The 24,933-nt window shown below is 48.0% G+C and overlaps 1 protein-coding gene across 1 annotated transcript; it reads right to left on the bottom strand.

The window, feature by feature from the left end:
• Nucleotides 1–11,258: 11,258 nt before the first annotated feature.
• On the bottom strand, nt 11,259–24,377 carry LOC138352968 (tripartite motif-containing protein 59-like). Its single transcript, XM_069305630.1, has 3 exons — nt 24,351–24,377; nt 23,496–24,197; nt 11,259–11,511 (listed from the first exon to the last, which is right to left on the bottom strand). Exons 1-3 carry the CDS (start codon nt 24,375–24,377, stop codon nt 11,359–11,361), a joined length of 882 nt encoding a protein of 293 aa, XP_069161731.1. The 3' UTR covers nt 11,259–11,358.
• Between the last annotated feature and the right edge of the window lie 556 nt (nt 24,378–24,933).

Genomic DNA, 24,933 nt, shown 5'->3' with positions numbered 1-24,933 from the left:
CCTCTTTGATAGCTAGGCAGAAAAGGAGGGGTGCTAAGGGGTCACCTTGTTGGACACCTTCACAGGAGTTTATTTCATGCTCCCCAAAAAGAAGCTTAGAGTCCCCACTGTAGCACGATCGGATGAACGGGTAAACGGGACGGAAATGGTTGTGTACAGCCCTGAGGACGGCGTCTCGTCTGACTTGATTGAAAGCATTTGTGAAGTCAAGCTTTACTAGTGCCTTCTGGTCCGGGAGATCAGCAATGTAAGCCCGTGCTGCAAGTGCTGCAGCTTCACAACCTAGGGGAATCCCAAACCCGAGCTGATGAGGTTTCAGCAAGGTGGCTGCTTCCTGGCTGATAGATCTCACTGCAGCCTACTGCAGCTCACTATATATTATATATATATATATATATATATATATATATATATATATATATATATATATATATATATATATATATATATATATATATATATATATATATATATATGTTAAGGAGGAGTAACCTACAGCACCAATGGAAAACCATAGCCTGCCCAAATATCAATAAGTGTTAAGGGGAGTGAAAGGCTAACAAAAAATATTCCAGTTTACTGGGCATTAACATAACATAAAAAAAGAATACAATCTATAAACTCACACTCAATGATTTATCCAGCTTCTCAAAGCTGGGCATGATCATCAACAGGTCTCAAAACTGCATACAATCAGCACTAGCTGACGCCAGGCTCTATCGTGGCGCAGTGGGACACTAGCGCCTATTATGCTGCTAATACCAATACAGGGTGGTGGTGGTGTCACAACCATTAACAAATGAGGTATGAGGAATCAATATCATATACAGCACAATGGCATCACTTAAGATCCTCAGGTACCCACCTCACTAAGATATATAACAGCACCTATCACCTGGTATAAAGGATGCACAATGGTAGAATTCATCCATGGTATACATTACTGCAACATGACAAATATCCTAGCAGTCAAATGACACAAATAAGGTCACAAAACCCGGACCGTAGCGGCAACACATGTGCTCGACTGAGAAAATCAAAGAGTGACCGCCCAGAGCCATGCTGGCCGGGAGCGACACTGTATCCACCTCTATGAGTCAGCTGACTCCTCTCTTTCAAATATCTCAAGCTCATATACAGACATATCTCGATCAAGAACTTCTAATTCATATATCAACAAAATAAAGACTAATATACACAGCCTTACATAATAATACATATCAATAATTCAGTACATTAAAAATTATATCATGATATAAAATTATGTGAACAAAGTTCATATTGGCAAGACATGGTAACACTGGCGGGAGAGGGGAGGAGGGGTTAAGGGAGGATTTCAAGACGTCTGCCCGCCAGCCATTATACATAAGTATACAAGAGTACAATATAAAGTATATATATATATATATATATATATATATATATATATATATATATATATATATATATATATATATATATATATATATATATATATATATATACAACATGTGTATCAAAACCATGTTTATGAGGTATACATCTCCCAGTGCCAAAATATAATTTAATGTTAGAGGACAATGTAATGAACAATAATGAAAGGGAAATTACACAGTATACATGACAGTAATACATCCGAGACCTAAATTTATACATTCTCCAACAGTTCACATAATATTTCCTATACAGCATTATGTAGCATTCCATAATATAAGTATATATGGATGTTTTTCGAGCTACATGACATTAGGCTACTGCTATTCACTAGACTTCTAATATATATCCTCAAATACATGGCAAGGACTTATGGTACAGATATATAATATACATAGATATATGTGGCATACATTGGCAATACACATTTAATTCTAGTGTGTTGACGAAAAGAGAATACCTACATAAATTAATATTCATGATACTAGGCTAATCAGCCAAGACATCACTATACAGTTTGAGCACATCATACACCAGCTACAGTATGATCATACTGGTGTATGTGTGGTCATAACACCACCTCACACCCATATGGTGATAACACAACACACCATGGACCAGTATGGTAATATCACAACACATCATGGTCCAATATGGAAATATCACAACACACCATGGACCAGTATGGTAATATCACAACACACCATGGACCAGTATGGTAATATCACAACACACCATGGTCCAGTAGGGTAATATCCCAACACACCATGGTCCAGTATGGTAATATCACAACACACCATGGACCAGTATGGTAATATCACAACACACCATGGACCAGTATGGTAATATCACAACACACCATGGACCAGTATGGTAATATCACAACACACCATGGTCCAGTATGGTAATATCACAACACACCATGGTCCAGTATGGTAATATCAACACACCATGGTCCAATATGGTAATATCACAACACACCATGGTCCAGTATGGTAATATCACAACACACCATGGACCAGTATGGTAATATCACAACACACCATGGACCAGTATGGTAATATCACAACACACCATGGTCCAGTATGGTAATATCACAACACACCATGGTCCAGTATGGTAATATCACAACACACCATGGTCCAGTATGGTAATATCACAACACACCATGGTCCAGTATGGTAATATCACAACACACCATGGTCCAGTATGGTAATATCACAACACACCATGGTCCAGTATGGTAATATCACAACACACCATGGACCAGTATGGTAATATCACAACACACCATGGACCAGTATGGTAATATCACAACACACCATGGTCCAGTATGGTAATATCACAACACACCATGGTCCAGTATGGTAATATCACAACACACCATGGTCCAGTATGGTAATATCACAACACACCATGGTCCAGTATGGTAATATCACAACACACCATGGACCAGTATGGTAATACCACAACACACCATGGTCCAGTATGGTAATATCACAATACACCATGGACCAGTATGGTAATATCACAACACACCATGGTCCAGTATGGTAATATCACAATATACCATGGACCAGTATGGTAATATCACAACACACCATGGTCCAGTATGGTAATATCACAACACACCATGGACCAGTATGGTAATATCACAACACACCATGGACCAGTATGGTAATATCACAACACACCATGGTCCAGTATGGTAATATCACAACACACCATGGACCAGTATGGTAATATCACAACACACCATGGTCCAGTATGGTAATATCACAACACACCATGGTCCAGTATGGTAATATCACAACACACCAAGGACCAGATAATAATATCACAACACACCCGAGTGATAGTGAAGTGATGGTAGTATTGTAGTGGTAGTGAGGTGATGGTGATATGACAGTGATGGTGATATAGTAGTGATGGTGCGGTGGTGGTACTGTAGCAATGATAGTGATATAACAGTGAATGCAAGGAGGAAATCTATCAGTGTGAGGTGATAATGCGGTAAAAGTTTCTCTTTCACCGCATTATCACCTCACACTGATAGATTTCCTCCTTGCATTCACTGTTATATCACTATCATTGCTTGATTGCTTGTTGGCGTAGCAGTGACATTGTTATGTGATAGTGAGCTGTTGGTGATATAACAGTGACAACAGCTGTCATATGGAGACACCAACAATTTGTTATTTAACATGGTCAGTATATGACCCTAAGTGTGGGCCCTGAGGTGATGGTGATATATAGAGGTGATAGTGAAGCTATAGAGATACAGCAATGATAGGTTACAGTACTGAGAAGATATAGCATTGATGGTGATACAGCCGTGAATGATACCAAAGTATAAATACCAAAGTGTTAAATACCAAAGATAGTGAAGTTATGATGATATAGTGATAAAGGTCTGTCCTTAAAATACATTGGCATCAAAACACGCAGTCCATGGTGATGCAGAAGTGATGGTGGTGGTACAGTGAACTAGAGTGGCAGCACAACACCACAGTAGTGATGGTGGTGGAGGTACAGTGAACTAGAGTGGCAGCACAACACCACAGTAGTGATGGTACAGTGAACTAGAGTGGCAGTACAACACCACAGTAGTGATAGTGATGGTACAGTGAACTTGAGTGGCAGCACAACACCACAGTACTGACGGTGGGGGTACAGTAAACTAGAGTGGCAGCACAACACCACAGTAGTGATGGTGGTGGTACAGTGAACTAGAGTGGCAGCACAACACTACAGTAATGATGGTGGTGGTACAGTGAACAAGAGTGGCAGCACAACACCACAGTAGTGATGGTGATGGTACAGTGAACTAGAGTGGCATCACAACACCACAGTAGTGATGGTGGTGGCACAGTGAACTAGACTGGCAGCACAACACCACAGTAGTGATGGTGGTGGTACAGTGAACTAGAGTGGCAGCACAACACCTCAGTAGTGATGGTGGTGGTACAGTGAACTAGAGTGGCAGCACAACACCACAGTAGTGATGGTGGTGGTACTGTGAACTAGAGTGGCAGCACAACACCACAGAAGTGATGGTGGTGGTACAGTGAACTAGAGTGGCAGCACAACACCACAGTAGTGATGGTGGTGGTACAGTGAACTAGAGTGGCAGCACAACACCACAGTAGTGATAGTGGTGGTACAGTGAACTAGAGTGGCAGCACAACACCACAGTAGTGATGGTGATAGTGATGGTATAGTGAACTATAGTGGCAGCACAGCACCACAGAATTGATGATGGTGGTACAGTGAACTATAGTGGCAGCACAACACCACAATACTGATGGTGGTGGAGGTACAGTGAACTAGAGTGGCAGCACAACACCACAGTAATGATGGTGGTGGTACAGTGAACTAGAGTGGCAGTACAACACCACAGTAGTGATGGTACAGTGAACTAGAGTGGGAGCACAACACAGTAGTAATAGTGGGGGTACAGTGAACTAGAGTGGCAGTACAACACCACAGTAGTGGTGGTACAGTGAACTAGAGTGGGAGCACAACACAGTAGTGATAGTGGGAGTACAGTGAACTAGAGTGGCAGTACAACACCACAGTAGTGGTGGTACAGTGAACTAGAGTGGGAGCACAACACAGTAGTGATAGTGGGGGTACAGTGAATTAGAGTTGCAGCACACCACCACAGTAGTGATGGTGGTGGTACAGAGAACTAGAGTGGCAGCACAACACCACAGTAGTGATGGTGATGGTACAGTGAACTAGAGTGGCAGCACAACACCACAGTAGTGATGGTGATGGTACAGTGAACTAGAGTGGCAGCACAACACCACAGTAGTGATGGTTGTGGTACAGTGAACTAGAGTGGCAGCACAACACCACAGTAGTGATGGTGGTGGTAGAGTGAACTAGAGTGGTAGAGTGGCAGCACAACACCACAGTAGTGATGGTGATAGTACAGTGAACTAGAGTGGCAGCACAACACCACAGTAGTGATGGGGGGTGGTACAGTGAACTAGAGTGGCAGCACAACACCACAGTCCACCACAGTCACCTCCCTAATGTCACTGTGGTTGACTGCTGCCCTCACCACATCCAGACCGCTCACCACATCACCCAAGACATCTTGCCACTGGTGACCACTCTGGTCGTCCCTGGTGGTGATGACGAACTGGGCACTCCTGGGACCATACAGCTCACTACAGCACAACACAGCTCCTGCCCGGTCTGACCTCCGGTACTGCCCCTGGAGGTCAGGCAGCAGTGGGGCTCCTCCCTTACCATCATTACTCTCCTAGTCTCCACCCACCACACACTCCCCCGGTTCACCCTTGTACCACGCCCCCAACAGTTTAGTGTTGCGGTAGGGGTGGCCCCGCTGGCCCGTACACAACAACACAAACTGTCTGGCCAGCGGAGTGTCAGGGGTCAGCCGGATGGTGACCCGCCCTCTTGTTGACCCCGCCCACCCGAGGTCAAGGAACGCCAGGGTGCAGGAGGGCTCCAGCACGCCCACAACCTCACTCTCCTGCAGAAAATGAAATAAATCATGCTGATAACTGTAAAACAGAATGTTATCATATAAGTTATCATAAGTCAATAAGTCAGTAATGTCAGTAAGACTAGTGGGTGTAATAAAGTAACCTGGAGGGTGTGGGCGTGGGCGGGCGTGGGCTGACGCAGGAGTGGGTGGAGGTACAGCTGTCCGTCTTGTAGAGTTATCCTGGCGGAGCGGCGGCCATCTTGGTCTTCCTGGACGGCCAACACCCGGCCAGCCTCCATCAGCCTCTTGACGGGCTCCCTCATCCTGCGGAGGTCCTCAACCTGTGGACAGTGTCAGCCCCATTATCACCTATGGTCAGTGTCAGCCCCATTATCACCTGTGGTCAGTGTCAGCCCCATTATCACCTGTGGACACTGTCAGCCCTATTATGACCTGTGGACAGTGTCAGCCCTATTATGACCTGTGGACAGTGTCAGCCCCATTATCACCTGTGGACAGTGTCAGCCCCATTATCACCTGTGGACACTGTCAGCCCCATTATCACCTGTGATCAGTGTCAGCGCCATTATCACCTGTGGTCTGTGTCAGCCCCATTATCACCTGTGGACAGTGTCAGCCCCATTATCACCTGTGGTCAGTGTCAGCCCCATTATCACCTGTGGTCAGTGTCAGCCCCATTATCACCTACGGTCAGTGTCAGCCCCATTATCACCTGTGGACAGTGTCAGCCCCATTATCACCTGTGGTCAGTGTCAGCCCCATTATCACCTATGGTCAGTGTCAGCCCCATTATCACCTACGGTCAGTGTCAGCCGTATTATCACCTGTGGTCAGTGTCAGCCCCATTATCACCTACGGTCAGTGTCAGCCCCATTATCACCTGTGGTCAGTGTCAACCCCATTATCACCTGTGGTCAGTGTCAGCGCCATTATTACCTGTGGACAGTGTCAGCGCCATTATCACCTGTAGTCAGTGTCAGCCCCATTATCACCTGTGGTCAGTGTCAACCCCATTATCACCTGTGGACAGTGTCAGCCCCATTATCACCTGTGGTCAGTGTCAACACCATTATCACCTGTGATCAGTGTCAGCGCCATTATCACCTGTGGTCAGTGTCAGCCCCATTATCACCTGTGGACAGTGTCAGCCCCATTATCACCTGTGGTCAGTGTCAGCCCCATTATCACCTGTGGACAGTGTCAGCCCCATTATCACCTGTGGTCAGTGTCAGTCCCATTATCACCTGTGGTCAGTGTCAGCCCCATTATCACCTGTGGTCAGTGTCAGCCACATTATCACCTGTGGGCAGTGTCAGCCCCATTATCACCTGTGGTCAGTGTCAGTCCCATTATCACCTGTGGTCAGTGTCAGCCCCATTATCACCTGTAGTCAGTGTCAACCCCATTATCACCTGTGGTCAGTGTCAGTCCCATTATCACCTGTGGTCAGTGTCAGCCCCATTATCACCTGTAGTCAGTGTCAACCCCATTATCACCTGTGGTCAGTGTCAGCCCCATTATCACCTGTGGACAGTGTCAGCCCCATTATCACCTGTGGTCAGTGTCAGCCCCATTATCACCTGTGGTCAGTGTCAGCCCCATTATCACCTGTGGACAGTGTCAGCCCCATTATCACCTGTGGTCAGTGTCAGTCCCATTATCACCTGTGGTCAGTGTCAGCCACATTATCACCTGTGGACAGTGTCAGCCCCATTATCACCTGTGGTCAGTGTCAGTCCCATTATCACCTGTGGTCAGTGTCAGCCCCATTATCACCTGTAGTCAGTGTCTACCCCATTATCACCTGTGGTCAGTGTCAGCTCCATTATCACCTGTGGACAGTGTCAGCCCCATTATCACCTGTGGTCAGTGTCAGCCCCATTATCACCTGTGGTCAGTGTCAGCCCCATTATCACCTGTTTACAGTGTCAGCCCCATTATCACCTGTGGTCAGTGTCAGTCCCATTATCACCTGTGGTCAGTGTCAGCCACATTATCACCTGTGGGCAGTGTCAGCCCCATTATCACCTGTGGTCAGTGTCAGTCCCATTATCACCTGTGGTCAGTGTCAGCCCCATTATCACCTGTGGACAATGTCAACCCATTATCACCTGTGGACAGTGTCAGCCCCATTATCACCTGTGGTCAGTGTCAGCGCCATTATCACCTGTGATCAGTGTCAGCGCCATTATCACCTGTGATCAGTGTCAGCCCCATTATCACCTGTGATCAGTGTCAGCCCTATTATCACCTGTGGACAGTGTCAGCCCTATTATCACCTGTGGACAATGTCAGCCCCATTATCACCTGTGGTCAGTGTCAGCCCTATTATCACCTGTGGTCAGTGTCAGCCCCATTATCACCTGAGGTCAGTCAGTCCCATTATGCTGGACCTGTAGCTCCAGCCTCCCTCTATTGGCAGGGGGTGGTGCTGGACCTGTAGCTCCAGCCCCCCTCTACTGGCAGGGGGTTGGTGCTGGACCTGAAGCTCCAGCCCTCTACTGGCAGGAGGTTGGTGCTAGACCTGTAGCTCCAGCCCCTCTCTACTGGTAGGGGGTTGGTGCTGGACCTGTAGCTCCAGGCCCCCTCTACTGGCAGGGAGTTGATGATGGACCTGTAGCTCCAGCCTCCCTCTACTGGCAGGGGGTTGGTGCTGGACCTGCAGTTCCAGCCTCCCTCTATTGGAAGGGGGTTGGTGCTAGACCTTTAGCTCTAGCCCCCCCCCCCTCTACTGGCAGGGGGATGGTGCTGGAGCTGAAGCTCCAACCCCCTCTACTGGCATGGAGTTGGTGCTGGACCTGTAGCTCCAGCCCCTCTCTACTGGCAGGGGTTGTTGCTGGACCTGTAGCTCCAGCCACCCCCTCTACTGGCATGGGGTTGGTGCTGGACCTGAAGCTCCAGCCCTCTACTGGCAGGGGGTTGGTGCTAGACCTGTAGCTCCAGCCCCTCTCTACTGGTAGGGGGTTGGTGCTGGACCTGTAGCTCCTGGCCCCCTCTACTGGCAGGGGGTTGGTGCTGGACCTGTAGCTCCAGCCCCCCTCTACTGGCAGGGGGTTTGGTGCTGGACCTGTAGCTCCAGCCCCCTCTACTGGCAGGGGGTTGGTGCTGGACCTATAGCTCCAGCCCCCCCTCTACTGGCAAGGGGTTAGTGCTGGACCAATAGCTCCAGCCCCCTCTACTGGCAGTGGGTTGGTGCTGGACCTATGGCTACAGCCCCCCTCTACTGGCAGGGGGTTTGGTGCTGGACCTGTAGCTCCAGCCCCCCTCTACTGGCAGGGGGTTGGTGCTAGACCTGCAGCTCCAGCCCCCCTCTCTGGCAGGGGGTTTGGTGCTGGACCTTTAGCTCCAGCCCCCTCTACTGGCAGGGGGTTAGTGCTGGACCTGTAGCTCCAGCCCCCCTCTACTGGCAGGGGGTTGGTGCTGGACCTATAGCTCCAGCCCCTCTACTGGCACGGGATTGGTGCTGGACCTGTAGCTCCAGCCCCCCCCCTCTACTGGCAGGGGGTTGGTGCTGGACCTGTAGCTCCAGCCCCCCCCTCTACTGGCAGGGGGTTGGTGCTGGACCTGTAGCTCCAGCCCCCCTCTACTGGCAGAGGGTTGGTGCTGGACCTGTAGCTCCAGTCCCCCTTTACTGGCAGGGGGTTTGGTGCTGGACCTGTAGCTCCAGCCCCCTCTACTGGCAGGGGGTTGGTGCTGGACCTGTAGCTCCAGCCCCCCTCTACTGGCAGGGGGTTGGTGCTGAACCTGTAGCTCCAGCCCCCCCCCCCTCTACTGGCAGGGGGTTGGTGCTGGACCTGTAGCTCCAGCCCCCCTCTACTGGCAGGGGGTTGGTGCTGGACCTGTAGCTCCAGCCCCTCTACTGGCAGGGGGTTGGTGCTGGACCTGTAGCTCCAGCCCCCCCCCCTCTACTGGCAGGGGGTTGGTGCTGGACCTGTAGCTCCAGCCCCCCTCTACTGGCAGGGGGTTGGTGCTGGACCTGTAGCTCCAGCCCCTCTACTGGCACGGGATTGGTGCTGGACCTGTAGCTCCAGCCCCCCCCCCCTCTACTGGCAGGGGGTTGGTGCTGGACCTGTAGCTCCAGCCCCCCCCCCTCTACTGGCAGGGGGTTGGTGCTGGACCTGTAGCTCCAGCCCCCCTCTACTGGCAGAGGGTTGGTGCTGGACCTGTAGCTCCAGTCCCCCTTTACTGGCAGGGGGTTTGGTGCTGGACCTGTAGCTCCAGCCCCCTCTACTGGCAGGGGGTTGGTGCTGGACCTGTAGCTCCAGCCCCCCTCTACTGGCAGGGGGTTGGTGCTGAACCTGTAGCTCCAGCCCCCCCCCCCTCTACTGGCAGGGGGTTGGTGCTGGACCTGTAGCTCCAGCCCCCCTCTACTGGCAGGGGGTTGGTGCTGGACCTGTAGCTCCAGCCCCTCTACTGGCAGGGGGTTGGTGCTGGACCTGTAGCTCCAGCCCCCCCCCCCCCCCCTCTACTGGCAGGGGGTTGGTGCTGGACCTGTAGCTCCAGCCCCCCTCTACTGGCAGAGGGTTGGTGCTGGACCTGTAGCTCCAGTCCCCCTTTACTGGCAGGGGGTTTGGTGCTGGACCTGTAGCTCCAGCCCCCTCTACTGGCAGGGGGTTGGTGCTGGACCTGTAGCTCCAGCCCCCCTCTACTGGCAGGGGGTTGGTGCTGGACCTGTAGCTCCAGCCCCCCCCCCCTCTACTGGCAGGGGGTTGGTGCTGGACCTGTAGCTCCAGCCCCCTCCCCCCTCTACTGGCAGGGGGTTGGTGCTGGACCTGTAGCTCCAGCCCCCTCCCCCCTCTACTGGCAGGGGGGTGGTGCTGGACCTGTAGCTCCAGCCCCCCTCTACTGGTAGGGGGTGGTGTTGGACCTGTAGCTCGAGCCCCCCCCCCTGTACTGGCAAGGGGTTAGTGCTGGCATTGTTTGGGAGTTTGTTGGCAGTTTCAAGGCTTCAGTCTCTTCGAACCCAGCAGTGGTTTGTTTTGGTTCACTGTCTTCCTGGATGCTTTCCCGGTAAGATGGAGAGTGGTGACACTCCACCACTCTACTTGGTAGTGTCACCCGCTCTCTGTGCCTCTGTGAGGGGGCCAGGATCCTGGGTTCAATAGAGGATCACAGGTTCAATCACCATGCAGGACATAAATGGTTTACATGTTTCCTTTCAGCTGTTGCACCTGTTCACCTACCAGTAAATATTTATCCAGGAGTTAGGCAACTATTGTGCATTGTGTGTTAAGGAAAGTCAGTAGTTGACCTTGGGGAACCCCGATAAACCTAGGAACAGGCTTCCTCTCCTCAAAACGCAACTCAATATCTTGTGATATGACCTATGAGAGAAAATAAAAAACTTACTGTTAAGTGCTTCTGGGGGATCTGTCATGTGATTTCCTGAACTTTATTCATGATGCTGGAGGCTGAGTCTCCCAGGTGTACGGGGTCAGCTGTGGCACCTGTCTCTGTGGTCATCATCTCCAGGGCCTCCCTGATGGTCTCCTGCACCTGTCATTACCAACACAAACATTAATAGTGGAGGCTGAGTCTCCCAGGTGTACGGGGTCAGCTGTGGCACCTGTCTCTGTGGTCGTCATCTCCAGGGCCTCCCTGATGGTCTCCTGCACCTGTCATTACCAACACAAACATTAATGCTGGAGGCTGAGTCTCCCAGGTGTACGGGGTCAGCTGTGGCACCTGTCTCTGTGGTCATCATCTCCAGGGCCTCCCTGATGGTCTCCTGCACCTGTCATTACCAACACAAACATTAATGGTGGAACCTGGACTATAAAGGCTATCAGGCTCTGAGTAAAGTAACCGGAATACAATGAAGCATCAGGTTCTGAGTAAAGAAACTGGACTACAATGAAGTATCAGGCTCTGAGTAAAGTATTTGACTATAATGAAGCATCAGACTGAGTAAAGTAATTTGACAATATAAGCAGGCGATGAGTCACAATAACGTGGCTAAAGTATGTTGACCAGACCACACACTAGAAGGTGAAGGGAAGCCGACGTTTGGGTCCGTCCTGGACCATTCTCAAGTCGATTGTGATGAGGAAGTAGAGACAGGCAATAAAATATATGACAATATAAAATATATTGACAATATAAGTAATGTTGTTTCTCTACACTGATTATAGTGTAGAGAAACACCAAGATGACAGTTGACATGGGTGTAGTGAACACTGAGTACTGACCAGTGTAGAGAAACACCAAGATGACAGTTGACATGGGTGCAGTGAACACTGAGTACTGTATTGACCACAGTGTAGAGAAATGCCAAGATGACAGTTGACTTTATTATTAACAATGTTTCAGGTGTTAGAGCAAAAAATACAGCATTGAATGTAATGAAACGCCATTTTCTGGGGGAGACCCGGAGGCTCCCCGGAGCTATTCAGGCTGATATGGATATATTAGACTTTGGCATCAGTCATGTGAATGGAGTTCTTAGCCCTACCGGGGACCACGAGCCAGAACCTGGCCCACTCAGATAGGCACAAGGAGCAATGACCTATAGAATCCCCCATATTATTGGACGCCTTCTATGTCTGCCATCGACAGGGGTCAGGCACCCAGAAAGGTAAATGCCCAAAAACAAACCCCTATTCTGGTTAAAAGATTGCTACTAAAAACCAAACTATTGGACAGAACTCCCCAACTGAAAATCGAGCATGACGTCACAACAGTCACCCTTTTATTTTCTGCGCAGCTCTCCCCTCCCTGGGAGGGGGAAGAGGGAGCCCCAGACCCCCGCGCTGACTATCCATGCCCCAGTTCTGAGACTGGATGTCAAAACACGCAAAAAGCTGTCAACTAGATGGAGGGAGGGAGGTTGCCGAGGGAGCCTCTGGCATTTTATTACATTAAATGCTGGTTTTCTGGTGAGCCCCTTTGGCTCCCTGGAGCTACTTACCCAAAGACAACAACAGGAGGGACTTACCCGGGAGGTGGTCGCCACTCGCTCCTCAACTTGAAGTCGAGACAACTGGCTGCAACTGCCGACCCAATGCGACACATGCCAGACTAGGGAATGACCGAATGTCAGGCCAAGACATGTTACCGAAGACGGCAGCCTACACAGCAAATTTACAACCGTCGTGAGCACGAGGATAGACCGCAGGTTGGCTGGACCAAATAACGCTGTGGATGACCTGGGAGACCCGAACCCTGGAAAAGGGAAGTTGGGAAACCAGGTCAACCCAAAGCATGTCCCCGGCCACCGAGGCCGTGGCACGCATGTAACAGCGGAAAGCCGCAACCGGACACAACACATGATGCACCCCTGGCCGAACCAACTAAGCATCAACAACCTAAGGACCACTATAGAAAGTAGCAGTCTCATTCTTTGCCAGAAAAGAAGGAGACGGCTGCAACTGAAAAAACCTACCACCGGGACCAAGAGAGCAGAAAACCCCTGCGCAGGAGGAGAGTATGAAGCTCCCCAACCCAACCCCCCCCAGAGGCCAATGCCAACAAGAAAAGAGCCTTGGAGAAACAGTCCTGAACCGAAGCGGCCACCACAAACCGAGGAGAAGATAGAAAAGTGAGCACCCGGTAAAACAACCAGGACGGTTCAGGCGGCATATGAGCAGGCCAGAGGTGAAACAACACACAAGACAGCTTGCAGAACAGTGCAGAAGTAACATCAATGCCGAACGCAAGCTGCAGTGACTCTGCCAGCCCCACACGATATGAGGCGACAGTACTGTAGAAACCCACTAATCCGGAAAATGCCCTAATCCGGCAAAAATCGTGGTCGGATAAAGTTATCTCCTAATCTGGTCAAAATGCCCATGGAAGCCGGACTAGCGGATATTTAGCCGGATCAATGGCCTAATACTCGTACACCACCACCAGGAAGGGGGGGGGGGGAGGAATCACCCTCACTGCTGCTCACTTCCTCTGTCCCACTCACATTCACTGCCTCCCTCCCCAAGAGATCCTTCTGTAGGTGGCAGTAGATTGCCAGCCAGAAATAGCCTGGAGAATTTCCATTAAATATAATAAACCATTCATAAAACAAGTACTTTTATAACTTTTTATTATCCTAATAATATTACTAGACAAACTCTGTATCCAAAAATATATATGAGCATGTACATCCAGAATTTAAGAAACAAATCTGGCTAACTGGGTCGAGTGTGTTAGGGTTATTGGAGTGAGCCAGCCCTCCCCCACCACCGACACACCTCCTCCACCCCCACCCCCCACATGCCGTATACACACTCTACTATACTGGTCACATAGTTCAACTGTCCATAATACATAAGTAAAAATGTATTTGTTTAATTAATAAACAGGAAGCAATAAAACATGTTAATGATTATTAATTTATCATAAGACTGTACACTAAACACAAAAATCAACATTTAATAGCATACAGCTAAGATATAAATTTTAATATGGGTATATGGGTGGGAGACTTTGTTCAGTGCTTTGTCAGCGAAATAACACGCTGACTTCATAACACACCTTTTCAAAAAGGTGACACCCCCAGGGTCAACACTTGCATCAGAGGAGCTCCAGCATATTTCAACAATCCTAAGTATTGTAGTACAGGATGATGGTAGTGAGTGTGTCCCAGAGAACATAAAGGTATAGTGCTTTTGAAAAATAGGTGAGATAACAGGAATGTGCCAAGGGAAGTGAAAAATTAGATGAGAAAAAGTTGCCCTAGTGTTTCCAGTGCAGAGAAGAACATTCAAGATGGCCGCCGGCAAGAGGAAATACAAAACAGAGCTTGATTTTGCTGGATTCAATGAAGAAAGCATTGATATAACCAGTCTATACAACAAGTTGGAAAAATTAGATACTATAGTGAACATTCATGTAGAAATAATTAGTAAATTGAAAGAAAGTAATGACCATTTAAATAGCAAAGTTTTATGTCTTGAGGGTTTAGTGAAAGACTTGTGCACGGATAAAAATCAATTGGAAACAAATTGCAAAGCCATGGAAGAAGAAAATAAACTCTTAAAAATAATTTTGGAAGAAGTTAAAGTAAATTTAAACATAAATGACTACAATAGGTTAGGTAAGGAAATTCAACAGGAGAAACAGCTTTTGTCAGCACAGATGGAGGAAGTTACACAGGGAATAGAACAGTGCAAGAAGGATATGCAACTCACCTATGCACAAGTGGCCAAGGAGAAGGAAAAAATTGAAGAAGCAGTAAAGGAAGCCAAACACTGCAGCAACCAAGATAAAACAAACATTAAGCTGGAAGTTAGAAAGAAATTGGCATCTATCTTGAGATAGATCTAACCCGAAGTTGGTGCAAAACACAGTTGATCGGAGTAAGTCCCTGATAATTTTTGGTTGCAAAGAAAAGGAGATAACATCTAGGTCAGAAAGAGCTGTAGAAGAAGCGAAAGTAGTAGATAAAATTGTTGGCCTCATGGAAGGTCTTACAACCATAGAGAATGTGTGTGACTACAGGAGAATAGGCAGGTATGTAAAATGGAAAGATCGACCTTTGAGGATCACCCTAAACGGTGCCAAACAGATGGAAGAAGTACTAAGGAATGCTAGAAAATTACAAAGTGATGAGGATGGGAAAGTGTGGTCGTTAAGACGAGATCTTTCAAAAGAAGACAGAGAGAAGCTGAAACTGAACCTCGCCGAGGCAAAAAGTTTAAATGAGAGCAGGAATGAAGAAGAAATCAATTCTTTTTTCTACAAAGTGATAGGGGTAGGCAGACCAGTAAAGTGGTACATAAAGGCAAACCAACAAAAGCATTAGAGAGAGGTGGAGTGAAGAATAAGGAGAGGGAAAACAAGTTCCTGAAGATTACATACACCAACATAGATGGAGTGAGATCGAAGATACTGGAGTTAAGTGATGTAATACAGCTGCAGACACCAGACATTGTTGCACTCACGGAAACAAAACTTGAAGATGTTATTTTAAATGAGGTCATATTCCCAAGGGGTTACTCAATTTGGAGACGGGACAGAAAAATTAGGAAAGGCGGTGGCGTTGCTGTGCTGGTGAAAGAACACCTAAAGGTGAACGAATAGTGACTGCCAATCCACAAGAAGTTGACATAATAGCACTAGAGATCTGCCATGAGGATGATAAACTAATGATCATAAATGCATATAGTCCACCGCCAAGCAGCATATGGTCAAAGGAGGAGCTAGATAGTACACGAGAAGGTTTTATAACAATAATGAGAGAGATTATAGCGAGAACGAATAACGATAGATCACGACTGTTGATAGTCAGCGACATCAACTTGAAATCCATAGACTGGGAAGCATATGAAGCTAAAACAGAAGATTTTTGGACCTGTAGATTTGTAGACCTCATCCTGGAAACATTCTTGTATCAACATGTTAAACAAGCTACGAGGATGAGGGAAGGGGACGTTCTCTCCATGCTAGATTTGATATTTACCAGGAAGGAGGAAGAAATATTTGACATTCAGAACCTTCCTCTCTTGGGTAAAAGTGACCATGTCTTTTTGGGAATAAAATATGCAATGCTTTATAATCTGGAAGAAAATAAGGAGGTTGAAGCAGTTGAAAAACCTGACTTCAGGAGAGGACATTATGGTGACCTTAGAAAAATTTTTAGTGAGTATAATTGGACAGACTTGTTGCTAGGCAAGGAAGTGAATGAGATGTATGTCAAGTTTTGTGAAATATATGATAAAGGCACAAATTTTTTTTTACCAAAACAGAGATGCAGAACTAGGAAACAGGATTGGTTCAACAGAAAGTGCAAGAAGGCCAGAGACCAAAAGACATAAAAATGGAATCAATACAGGGAAGAGGCCAAACCCCCAAACATACCAGCGATACAAAGATGCGAGAAACAACTACACGGCAGTGAGGAGAGAGGCAGAAAGAAGTCTTGAAAAAGGGATTGCAGACAAATGTAAAACAGAACCAGGTCTATTCTATAAATTCATAAACAACAAATTGCAGGCAAAGGATAATATTCAGAGGTTGAAAATGGGAAATAGATTCACGGAAAATAAAAGGAAATATGTGAAACATTAAATGAAAAATTCCAAAGTGTGTTGTAGAAAATGAAGTCTTCAGGGAACCAGATACAATAAGAATTCCAGAGAACAACATAGAGCACATAGAGGTGTCTAGAAACAAAGTGGAAAAAATGCTCAAGGAGCTAAGTAGGAACAAAGCAGTTGGTCCAGATGGAGTTTCACCATGGGTTCTAAGAAAACGTGCACCTGACCTCAGCATTCCACTTCAACTGATTTTTCAGGCATCCCTGTTTACAGGAGTTGCAGCTGATGTGTGGAAAAAGGCTAACATAGTTCCAATCTACAAATGTGGAAGCAGGAAAGACCCCCTTAATTATAGACCTGTATCATTGACAAGTGTAATAGTCAAAATATTGGAAAAAAAAATAATTAAAACTAAATGGGTAGAATACCTGGAGAAAAACGATATAATATCAGACAGACAGTATGGTTTTCGATCTGGAAGATCCTGTGTAACGAACTTACTCAGTTTTTATGATCGAGCCACAGAGATATTACAGGAAAGAGATGGTTGGGTTGACTGCATCTATCTGGACCTAAAAAAGGCTTTCAACAGAGTTCCCCATAAGAGGATGTTCTGGAAACTGGAACATATTGGAGGGTGACAGGTAAACTTCTAACATGGATGAAAAATTTCCTGACAGAAAAATGAGGGCCGTAAACTGAGGCAAGGTATCAGATTGGAGGAATGTCACGAGTGGAGAACCACAGGGTTCAGTTATCGCACCGGTAATGTTCATTGTCTACATAAACGATCTGCCTGTGGGAATACAGAATTACATGAACATGTTTGCTGATGATGCTAAGATAATAGGGAAGATAAGAAACCTAGATGATTGTCATTCTCTTCAAGAAGACCTGGACAAAATAAGTACATGGAGCAACACTCGGCAAATAGAATTTAATGTGAATAAATGCCATGTTATGGAATGTGGAACTGGAGAACATAGACCCCACACAACCTATAAATTATGTGAGAAATCTTTAAAGAATTCTAAAAAAAAAAAAAAGGGATCTAAGGGTGGTTCTAGATAGAAACTGTCACCTGAGGATCACATTAAGAACATTGTGCGAGGAGCCTATGCTACACTTTCTAACTTCAGAATTGCTTTTAAATACATGGATGGAGATATACTAAAGAAATTGTTCACGACTTTTGTTAGACGAAAGCTTGAATATGCAGCGGTTGTATGGTGCCCATATCATAAGAAGCACATCAACAAACTGGAAAAGGTGCAAACGACATGCCACTAAGTGGCTCCCAGAACTGAAGGAGAAGAGCTACGAGGAGAGGTTAGAGGCATTAAATATGCAAAAACTAGAGGATAGAAGAAAAAGAGGCAATATGATCACTACGTTCATTATAGTAACAAGAATCAATAAAATTGATAGGGAAGAATTCTGAGACCTGGAACTTCAAGAACAAGAGGTCATAGATTTAAACTAACGAAACAAAGCTGCTGGAGATATATAAGAAAATTCACTTTTGTAAACAGAGTGGCAGACGGTTGGAACAAGTTAGGTGAGAAGGTGGTGGAGGCCAAAACCGTCAGTAATTTCAAAGCGTTATATGACAAAGAGTGCTGGGAAGACGGGACACCACGAGTGTAGCTCTCATCCTGTAACTACACTTAGGTAATTACACATCCCTCACTACCTCTCCTCTACTGACTGGACTGGACTGACTGACTGACTTGACAGCTCCCTCCATGCCTGCCTTTGGATAACTTAAGTTTGCAAACCAAGTGGTTGTCTGTACAAACATTTTTGGAAATGGTCACTTTTGGACTCACGCGGTGAAAAAGTATGTTAATCCAGAAAACCGGCTTATCTGGCATGGGGTCCTACCCATATAGTCCAGATTAGCGGGTTTATACAGTAATCTGCATAAGATGACAGTCCCAAAACAACAACGAAAGGAAGGAGAGGACAACCGTAACAGAGACCTACGAAGGGATAAGAAATAACGGAAGGACCGCCAGGAAACTTCATACTGAAACAGAGATGAAGCATGCAAGTGGGACACCATTAACAAAGCCACCTGATCACCATACAAACGGAAATAGACCCACATCAAAAAGACTGGACATGAAGACTCAAGGAGAAGATAGAACCAGCTACGTAACGGACTGGTCCGATCTACTGAAAGAGGCAGAGCCACGGGAAGACCCGCGGGGTTCAGACATCGAGCAAACAGCACCTGAAACCAAGGCTGGGCCGGCCACCAAGGAGCTAAGAGGACTACTCTCCCTTGGTAGTCTCCAAGCGAGTTAGGACCTGGAGTAAAAGCTGAACAATGGTGAAGTGGTACAGGAAACCCCACCTTGACCAGTCCTGCCTGAAGGCGTCGACCCTGACAGCCTTGCAGTTGGGGAAGGGTGCCACATATAATGGGAGGCGCCCCAACCATGCAGATGCGAAGAGGTCCACTTCCAGAAGCCCGTATGTCCGGCAGAGCCAATTGAACGAGTCAGCGTCGACCGTCCATTCCGTGGACAGTGGAATGAACCAAGACAGGCTGTCCGCCAGGACGTTGGACCCCCTCCCCCCCGAACGTGAACTGCCAGGAGAGCCAAACACTGAGAACTCAGCAGACGAGTCACCCGAAGCTACCAGCCCCAATGAGCCAAGGACAGCATCGAACCCCGGCAATGAACCACTGGGGAGCAGTCCAAATGGAGCCTGACCATCGATCCGCGAGCAACCTGAACCCTACGAAGTGACGGCCACACCACCGCAAACTCCCACACCAAGCTGTGGGTCAGGAAGGAAAGACCTCACCACTCCTGGCCGGTACTCTGAGCACTGGTCACAAAGCCCCAGACTAGAGACAATGCGTCCATGAACACATTGAGCGAGGGCTCGGGTAGGCAGCAAGGCAGTGAACCCCCGAAAAACCCAAAGAGGAAGTCGGCGACTCAGCAACTGATGCAAGGCCCCCAGAGGCCAAACCCAGCGATCGCGAGAGAGGCCGAAGGGATGACCCCAAAGGAATCAGAACAACCAACGAAACCAAACCCGACCCGGTGGGTAGACCATCACTGCTAAGCTCAGACTCCCACACAAACCCTCGAGCAACCACCGCGTGACCCGGGATCCCCCCCAGAAACAGGCGAAGGCAGGACTGCTGCCAAAGGGCCTCCGGAGGAAGAGACAAGGAAGCACTCCGAGAGTCCCACACAAGACCCAGCCAAGACCGAACCTGAGAGGGAACCAGATGGGACTTCTCCAGCTCACCAGGAACCCGAATCAGGTGAGCTGGGAAAAAAACCAAATCCCTGGCGAGCAGACGTGCGGACTGGCTGGGAGCCCACACCATCCAGTCATCGAGGTAGGCCAAAACCCGAACCCTTAAGAGAAGCAGATGGGCCACCATAACCTGGGTAAGGCGTGTGAACACGCAAGGTGCCAGATTCGAGCCGAATGGAAGGCAATGAAAATGGTAAGCCTGATGCCCCACAACAAAACCAAGCCAGTCCCTGAACCCCAGATGAATTGGGACATGCCAATATGCATCCCGGAGTCAAGGAACACCATCCAAGTGCCCGGCTCCAAGAAAAGACAGACCTGGGACAGAGTAGACATCCGAAAGAAGGGGCAGGAGACCCAAGGGCTCAGACAGAGCAAGTTCAGAATGAACTGCAGGTCTGCACAGTCCCGTTTCAGAACTGGAAACATGCGGGACTCACCTGAGGGACCCACCCACCAGCCCCGAACCCCCTAAAGGAGGAGGGGCCACCCAACACTACCGCAGGCCATCAGAAACGATATGAAAAGCCCATTATGAGCAGAGCGATCACCACGCTAACCAGCCGTCGTCAGTTCTGAAGGCTGTGTCATCCCCAAAACTGGCACCACTGGCCTACCACGACAAGAGGAACCCCAAGCCCTGGCACAACCCTTCTGGGAAGACCTCCCCACAGGCCCCCTGGAGAACAAACAAGTTCGACATGGGACGGCAACCGGAAAAAGCTACCTGAAGATACTGCACCACCACAGACTCTGCAAACAGCAAAGGACAAACAGGCAAAGAAACCTAAGAACCAGAGCCCAAGCGGATTCCACGGATTGAAAGATCATCGCCTGCCGACATGCGAGATAAGAAACAAAAACAGACACTGCATCCTGCAGCATCCTGCAGGGATGCGGGATGTCCACAACACGAACAGCTTCAACAGGGCAGACGATGCCCGCACTGTCAAAACCAACCCAAAACCATTAGACCCAGGATCGGTCCCAAGTGCCTCCATGTCCTCTTCAAGTCAATTCAAAGACCGCTCGAGAAGGGAAAAGAACCGCAAGACCAACACCAAAAGGCCACGGGCACAAAAATTCTCAGCAACCAGGGCAGCTAAAAGGGTGGGAACCTGCATGTGAAGCTGCACAATGCCGACATCCCGAGGAAGGGCAGGGGTGAACAAGCACGCATTGAGGTGCTCAAAGTTGTCCCCCAGGTAAACCTGAACCACCTTAAGAGCCTCCTGCACCTCATGAGGTGGGATGCGAGAGGCCAAAAACTTCCGGAAGGACTGGACTGAAGCACACAAGAAAACACAGAACCGAATACGGGGAGGGGTCGACGCCATATCAAACTCGTACAGGGAGGGAAGATAAGAAAACCCTACCCACTGTAACAAGCCCTGCTCCGAGAGTACCAAAAACCAAGCGGGGTGTAATGGGCCCAAGCCTCCCAAGTCATCCCCTCCCCCCTGCCCCGGGAACCTCCACATCAGGCCCCGGGGCTGAGCCGTCCTCCAAGCCCCCTGCCTCCAAAGAAAAGGCAGAAGCCGCCGGAAAAGCTGGAATAAAGAGGGCCCACTGGTCAAACCCAGAAGCACCAGCTGAAGGAACAGGCTTGAATGCCTCCATCGTCGCACAGGAAGGGGCATCCCCTGAAACTGTCAGAGTCTCAACACCAACTAAACCCTACCCCGACTCTGAAACTCTCAGATGCATCAGAGCCAGAAGCAAGGGGGAGGGGGGAGGAACAAGACGAACAACAGCAGGGGAAGGACAAGGGGGCACTGACAAAACCAAAGTCGAAACGACTAACATCCCCAAATCTGGGTCCCTATAACCAAACATGGGGCAGTCTCAGGGCTTCTGGGTGAGCATCCAACCTAGGTCATTGCAGCAACCTAAAACGCGCATGCAATGCCGTAGCTGCCTGCACCCGTAGATCATTATCAGTGGACTGGGTGTATTGGAGTACAAACAAGGAACAAAACTCGCAGGACTCCAGGTTGAAGGTGTCACCGACCCAACAGGCAGCATGACGGAGGCACAAACAGCGAGTGTCACCCTGAGATAAGGAGACAGAGCAACCTTTAAAACTCGTACGAAGCAAGATGGGACTCGAGGGACGCCTCCATCAGACCACTGAGCCACATAGGGTTTTCCAGGGCCCTTTGTCGCATGTTCTCACTAGGGGAAGCCTAGACTAGGAACTGCTAACCAGCGCCAAAAATTACCAAAACAAACTCCAAATTGCTGAACTCACGGGACATGTACACTCACAGGTACCTAGTAGAGGACCACCAAGATATAATTGGGGAGAGGACCAAAACCATGGGGTAGACCCCCACCAGGCAGGAAAACAAAAACAATAAAAAAACAAAAAATCTCGCAGGAGCACAACGTGCCCAGGCGGAACAGAGCCGGCCACTATGAATAGATGACAACTAGCTGCACAGTACCTTGCATCCCAACCAGTGACGAAAACTACCTCCTTCCCAGAGGCAAAGAGGGGTGCATGAAGCACCCCAGCTGACTCCAATGGAGGGTAATCACCAAGCAGCAAAAGCCCACAGCAGCGGTATACCCCAAAGGTGATTTGTGGAAGGTAGCCCCAAGCTCCATGGGCAGTACTTACAGGCAGTACTCTAGGGCTACCTACCTAGGGAAGGTAACCCTAGGCGCATACAGACCAAGTACTGGTAAAAGTACTCCTGGCTCGCACACCACCACAGGACAGGACCACATCACAAGACACAGTACTGGAAAATTCAGAGCCAGAGTCGCACAACCGTCCAGGAAGCACATCAGCCACAGAACTGGTGTGTGGATAGCCGGCACGGGGGTCTGGGGCTCCCCTACTCCCTCCCGGGGAGGGGGGGTTGCTGCGCAGACGGCGGCACGGTGAAGGTTGTGACACCATGTTTGTTTGTTCATTTTTCATTTGGGGAGTTCTGTCCAATAGTTCGGCTTCCAGTACCAATCTTTTAACCAGAATAGAGGTTTGTTTTGGGATGCCTACTTTTCTGGGTGCATTACCCGGTTGATGGCAGATATAGAATGCTTTCAACCACACGGGGTTTCTATAGGCCATTGCTCGTCGTGCCTTTCTGAGGGGAGGCCAGATTCTGGCTCGTGGTCCCCGTTAGGCTTAGAACTCCATTCGCTTGACTGATGTCAGGGGTCTAATACATTCATATCAGCCCGGATAGCTTCGTGGAGCAGAAGGGGCTCCCCCCAGAAAGTTTCCTATATATAAAGTCTACTCTCATCTTATTGTGTCTCCATGTCAAAAGTGTTTATATAAAGGCAATACTACACTCAGATGGGTGAGAACAATGTGACCTTCAGCAGCGTACCTTCACTGAGGTGTGGACAGTCTTGACATCTGGGAAGAGTTCCTGGCACTTCTTGAGCCAATCTTCTACCTTCATGCTGCACTCATCAGCTGTGTCTATGGTTGTGTCAACCTCCTGTAGGGTGTTGACTGTGTTGAGGCTCCCCAACATGGCCTGCAGCTGAGTCTTCCCTTCCTCTCCTTGTGTTGTCATATCCACCACACTGGTATCCTCCAGTTCCAAGAGCTTCATTGCTGACTTGTTCTGCTCTACCAGAGCATAGAGTCTGTCCTGGAGCTGGAGGTGGCAAGTCTTCCAGTCCCCCAGCTGCCCCCGGTACTCCCCCAGCTGGGACAGAACCTCTTCACAGCTAGTAATGAGGCTGCTGATGATGCTCTTCTGCTCCTGCACCAGGGAACGTAACTTCTTACTGATTCCTCTCGCAGGAGTTTTAATGGGTTTTGCTGGTACTGTTACCCCTGGCACAACCTCGATACCTTTTAGTTTTCTGATAAGGGCTTCCATACCATAATTAATTGGGAACAGAGTAGCAGCTGTGGCAGCATGCTCAGCACGGCAGCTGGGGCAGTTCAGCTGACCATTCTTGATAGCATTGTCAATACACTGGGAGCAGAATGTGTGGCCGCACGGCAGTGTGCGAGGCCGTAGTTGATTGTCGTCATAATCGTTATAACACACTGAACATTCCTCTGGCTTGTTATCCTGTGGAAAAGAATATTTGGTTAAGCTAGATGTATTTGCAACAAAAAGTAATATTACAGTACTGTACTGTATTTATCAATACAAATTATATAATATTTACATAATTTCCTTGTACAGAGGAACCTCAATATTTGCACTGCTTCCAATTCACACGTTACAGTATTCAGACACTGTGTTCATGTTCGGTATTCATCCGTTTGCACGGCATTCAGAAGTAAACATGCATCCCTGATGCTTCAGTTTCACCATAGCTGTTGTTCACTACACAACCCACTACACTTTTCTCTGGGATATTTTGGATATGTTTGATATTCTTAGTGTAAATAAGTCGCCATGTCACCTATGAGGGTTAGTGATAAGGGCCAAGCAAAAAAAAAAATAAGTTATATTCTTCATCATGATACAGATGAAGAAAGTGTTGGAAAATCCGACACCATTTAATAATATCATACAGACAGATAATATTGCTGTGTTGTATACACAAGTTACCCATAGAAAATGTAAATTGTAGTGGAATTTCTGTCTATAGAAAACGGGATATCATTACCACATACTATTATAAATTCACCACCTATTATGGTGGGAATTATTCTTAAATACATTAGTCTTTGGACTTTACCATCATAAAAACATCTCATATAAATTAACTTAATTATCAGAATTAAAATAGAGTAAATGTGACCCTTCTATCACTTACTGTCATCTGGACAATGTAAGCCAGGCGTCAGGGAGGAGG

Source organism: Procambarus clarkii, chromosome 55, assembly GCF_040958095.1.
Source record: "Procambarus clarkii isolate CNS0578487 chromosome 55, FALCON_Pclarkii_2.0, whole genome shotgun sequence".
In the NCBI taxonomy this organism is placed as follows: Eukaryota; Metazoa; Arthropoda; class Malacostraca; order Decapoda; family Cambaridae; genus Procambarus; species Procambarus clarkii.
This window is presented reverse-complemented; position numbering and strand designations above follow the sequence as displayed.